This window comes from Ixodes scapularis, unplaced genomic scaffold (genome assembly GCF_016920785.2).
Source record: "Ixodes scapularis isolate PalLabHiFi unplaced genomic scaffold, ASM1692078v2 PGA_scaffold4__175_contigs__length_147842914, whole genome shotgun sequence".
NCBI lineage: Eukaryota > Metazoa > Arthropoda > Arachnida > Ixodida > Ixodidae > Ixodes > Ixodes scapularis.
In genome coordinates this window covers 8,221,667-8,226,055 of record NW_024609879.1, presented here as the reverse complement: position 1 = coordinate 8,226,055, position 4,389 = coordinate 8,221,667, and the positions used below count along the sequence as shown (strand labels likewise).

Here is a 4,389-nt window from a genome sequence, read left to right as displayed (position 1 = left end):
GTTGTGATGCGAAAAGCGAGAAATGAAATTAGCGGAGTTCGTCTTAGACTCGGAACCAGAGAGGTGGTCGTCCAAGTTGAATGCGTTTAGATAAACGTTGAAGTTTACGAGAAGCAGCGAGTCAGAGCATCATTCAACAACGTGCCCGCCACCAAGCTCCAAGATCATCGGGGCTGATCCTACCCTCCCAACGACATCGGGAGGGTCCAACCCGTCAGAGGCGTATGCAGTCAGCGTCAGTCAGTGTCTCTTCGACTCCAGCATTACATGCAATGTCTGGCCATCCAAAGAAGATCACCAGCTTCTTCCTACCAGCCCCAAAGCGTACATGCCTAGGAAGCGGAGATTCTCAAGGTAAGATATTCCGCAGTTCTTCTTAGCTCATCATGAGTTCCGTTTGTGTAAATGCGTCAATTCAATCACACTGCTTGTTTCCTCGCTTTCCTATCGCTACCAGATGCCTGTTCTGAAAGGCCTCTCGAGCAGTGTCATCGTGAAGTTCAAGGCACAGGCCGTGATGGTAAGTTTTTATAGAACACAATTTGTCGTTTAAAACTTGAATTATGAAAGTTATAAATGGCGTAACTTTTGCAGAAACCAGTCCAACACGTCCCGACATCACGAACGCCGGCGATGTACAGCAGAGGGCCGCGCTCCTCGTTCCACGCTGTCCCTGCCGTCCCCAGATTGCTCGGCGGGTGAGTAGTTTTCACTATTTCCAATCGTCTAAAAATTATACATTTATGACCAAAATAGTCTCGCCTACCTGCTATTCTGACGATACGATTTTGTTAGGCAGAGATTTAGAAGAAATTGCGAAAGCTCGATAGTTTTTGATAACGAATCGCTCGAAATACGAGAACAAGAAGCCTTTTCTAAAAGATTAATGTGACCATACGTATTTGACCTCATTTGTGACAACAGGAGCAACTAGCTTCGATGAAGCAAGCAATGTGCATTCGCTCGCCTTTACAAATCCAAAGAGCAGACCCAACGAGGGCGAGTCAGCGCTGTCCAACTGCCGGTCACTTTCAGCCGAAAACTACAGGTTCCCCAGAAACCAAGGCGGTAGATCGTGCCAACGTGATTGGTTTGTGAAATTTCCTTGGCTTTCTTACGAAAGCAAAAGCGACGTAGTCTTTTGTCACGAATGCCGTCAACGTTACGAAGAACAGGGAAATGCTAACGCTGAAAGTATGGAGCCAGCCTTTGTCAAGGCTGGGTTTAACAATTGGAAAAAAGCCATAGAAAAGTTTCGATCACATGAAAAGAGCCAGTTTCCCACCGACTCCGTGAGCCGACATTTGTCACGCCAGGGAGGCATTCCTGTTTTGCGTCTCCTATCGCAGCAGTGCAGTAAGCAGCAGGAAGAGGCCAGGGTGGTACTGCGTGTCATAGTGAGCTCATTACGTTACCTCTGCCGCACAGGCCAAGCTCTTCGAGGGCGAGGTAAAGGTGACGGAAATTTGCTCGATTTGCTCGAAGAGAGATCCGAGAATGTTCCGGCGCTTAAGACATGGCTGACTAAGAGGGACAAATGGATCAGCGGGGACGTGCAGAATGAACTTATAGAGATTATGGCCCATACTGTACAACGAGAGATCGTAAAGGACGTGAAGTCCAGTCCGTTCTACGGCATCATCGCTGAAGGCACTACCGACATAAATGGTGACGAGCAGTTCACCTTTTGTGTGCGGTGGGTGCTGAGCGAGACGCTTGAAGTTCGAGAAGAGTATCTAGGCATGTATAACGCGCCTGACAGCAGAGCCGACACGTTATACTCGGCCATCAAGGACATGATCTTGCGCCTCGGCCTTGACTTTCACTGCTTACGTGGCCACTGCTTTGATGGGGCGGCGAATATGTCAGGCCGTTTTTCAGGAGTGCAGAAAAGAATTGGGGACTCTGAGCCAAGGTCTCTATACGTACACTGCAGCAATCACTGCTTAGATCTGGTACTGCAGGAGGCTAGCAGGAGCTGTGACATAATTGGAGACGCTCTCAGCACTGTTAAAGGCGTTTCCAATGCGATCCTTGACTCCAAGAAGCGCAAAAGTGTTTATGCAGACGTAGTAATTGCTACAGGATGTGAGGCGGCTGTGGAGACCGGATCAAGGCCGAACAACTTGCTTCCGCTTTGTCCAACGCGATGGACCGTTAGAGTAAAGTCAATGCAAAGGTTCGTTGAGAAATACGCCAGAGTACAAGAGACACTCAAAGTGTTCTTGCAGACAGCAGATTCAGTGACCACCAGCAGCAAGGCAAATTTGAAGGGCTACGAAAGACTTTTGCAGAAATTTGAAACGCTGCTAGGTATCAACATTTCCGTAGCATTATTCGGGCCTTGTGAAGAACTCGCAAGGGCTCTTCAGAGCTCCACATATCGCGCCGCAGGTGCGAAAGAGGCAGCAGAGGCTCTCTGCGAGGCGATCTCCCGACTGCGCTCTGGAACCGCGTTTGACGAGTTGTGGGAGCACACGAGCACAACTGCAGCTCAACTAGGCCTGAAAGAGCCTCGTATCTCAAGGCCTTCAAAACCGCCTATGAGGTACGAGGCAACCGACAGGCCTGCTCAGCCAGTTGCACTTGACACTAAAGCCGCACTGCGCAAGGAGTATTTCACTGCTGCCGACCGAGTCATAAGCGAAACAAGGCAGCGCTTTCAGCAGCCTGGCATGGAGCAGCTCGTAAAACTAGAAGACATCTTAATCAGTGCCGCTGGGGGACTTCAGTTTACAGCAGATAAACTAGAGACGGCTTTGGGGGTGCATGCAGTCGATTTTGACCTTTGGTGACCCTTTCCAACCTTCAGGGCATCCATGCCATCAAGCTCCATCAAACTTCAACGGGGCTGGGTTCCACGAGGAGGGGTCAAAGCTCCCCAGGGCAAGACGGCCGTTGCTGAGGGCAAGCGTGTCAGCCAGCTGTACACCTGTGGCACTGCCACCGTCTCCACCACGTCGCCAACGCGCTGTGCGCATGACGCATTTCGGCCCATCTTGCGATCCTCCGAGCCTTTAAACCCACATTAGGAAGCAGGGCCCTCTTCACAAGCTTGTGTGCACCCGACTGAAGACACGGCATGAGGGTTATTCTTCCTTCCGAGTGATGGCTGCAGATGAAGAAATAGAGATACTTTTCGATCCCCTTCTCTGGCCAGAGGAAAGCCTTTTCAATGAGTTGACAGGTCAGCTGAATGAGAGCCACACATAGCAAGCGGTATTCGAAGCGCCTCTCTTCGATAATGCCGTAACAGATACGTAACCTAGAAATTTACTATCAGAATTATCCACGGTCTTCCCACAAAAGCTAACTTTTCTTCTAATGTAACCATAACTGATGTGTCTATTATTGTGCTAAACGAGACCTGGCCTTGTTCTAACATTTCTCTATCATATATCTTCCCACCTAAATTTACAGTACTTAGACGTGGTCGTGTATTCTCTACTAGGAAAAAGACGGGGGTGGAGTGCTGAGAGAAATTGATGCGTCCTTACAATGTGTTAGGCATCCGGATCTTGAGACATTGTTTGAGTCAGTGTGGATAGAGCTGCAATGTGCGAATGGCGAGCATATCCTCTTGGGCGCTTATTACTTGCCCTCTGACACGTCTCCACATGGTTTTCCCCAATGTCTACTGGGCATTGAGTGCACAACCAACGCCCTTGATAAATTCAAATTTATAGTTCTTGGAGATTTTAATGTCTGTACTGTACTAATGTCTGTACTAATGTGTTACTTGTTTGTTTTTTAAGTGTTCACTCCCTTGTGTAATGCCCCCTGGGCCTTCAAGGAATAATAAATGATGAAATGATGATGATATGCTGGAAAACAGCCTCAGTGTCCTCTAGAAATTACTGTATTATTCAGAAAGCTAATTTCTCGCTGAATTTCTGATCGTTGACATATTTAGAACAATACAACTGTATCTCAAACACCCAGGGCAACATGCTTGATCTATGTTTCGCAAATCTAGACTGTACAGATATAACAGAGGGTATGTCAGGCTTGGTTTCCCCCCCCCCCTCGACGGACATCATGCCCCATTGGAGATCAGCATACCTATCTGACATGGCATTAGATGTTATTCACGGAGACATCCTGAAGTGAATAGACACAATTTTTCCGTTGGAGGTTACATTAGTTTGTGCAATCATTTCTCCAATTAGACTGGTCCTCAATCACTCTGTGCTCTGACGTTGCCCAAAAGGTTCACGATTTCGCTTGCAACGTTCAAGAACGAATGAATCAATTCATCCCGTTACAGGGGGGGAACACTGACGGCCGCCGTAGAGGCAAGACATGTTTCTGATGAGCTCTGTGTTGGACACCCAAAGGTGCAGAAAAATCACATTCTCCACAAATTAGTGATTACCACCATATTCTATT

At 48.1% G+C, this 4,389-nt stretch overlaps 1 protein-coding gene across 1 annotated transcript; it reads left to right on the top strand.

Annotated features, from left to right (window-relative positions):
• The first annotated feature begins 457 nt into the window (after positions 1 to 457).
• Positions 458 to 2,795, top strand: LOC120839737 (zinc finger MYM-type protein 1-like). The gene is made up of 2 exons (XM_040210100.1): positions 458 to 520; positions 1,317 to 2,795. Exons 1-2 carry the CDS (start codon positions 458 to 460, stop codon positions 2,793 to 2,795), a joined length of 1,542 nt encoding a protein of 513 aa, XP_040066034.1.
• The last annotated feature ends 1,594 nt before the right edge of the window (positions 2,796 to 4,389 follow it).

Coding starts and splice junctions, on each gene's coding strand:
- LOC120839737 (XM_040210100.1), top strand. CDS start 458: ATGCCTGTTCTGAAAGGCCTCTCGAGCAGTGTCATCGTGAAGTTCAAG. Junction 521..1,316: donor TCAAGGCACAGGCCGTGATG/GTAAGTTTTTAT, acceptor TTGTCACGCCAG/GGAGGCATTCCTGTTTTGCG.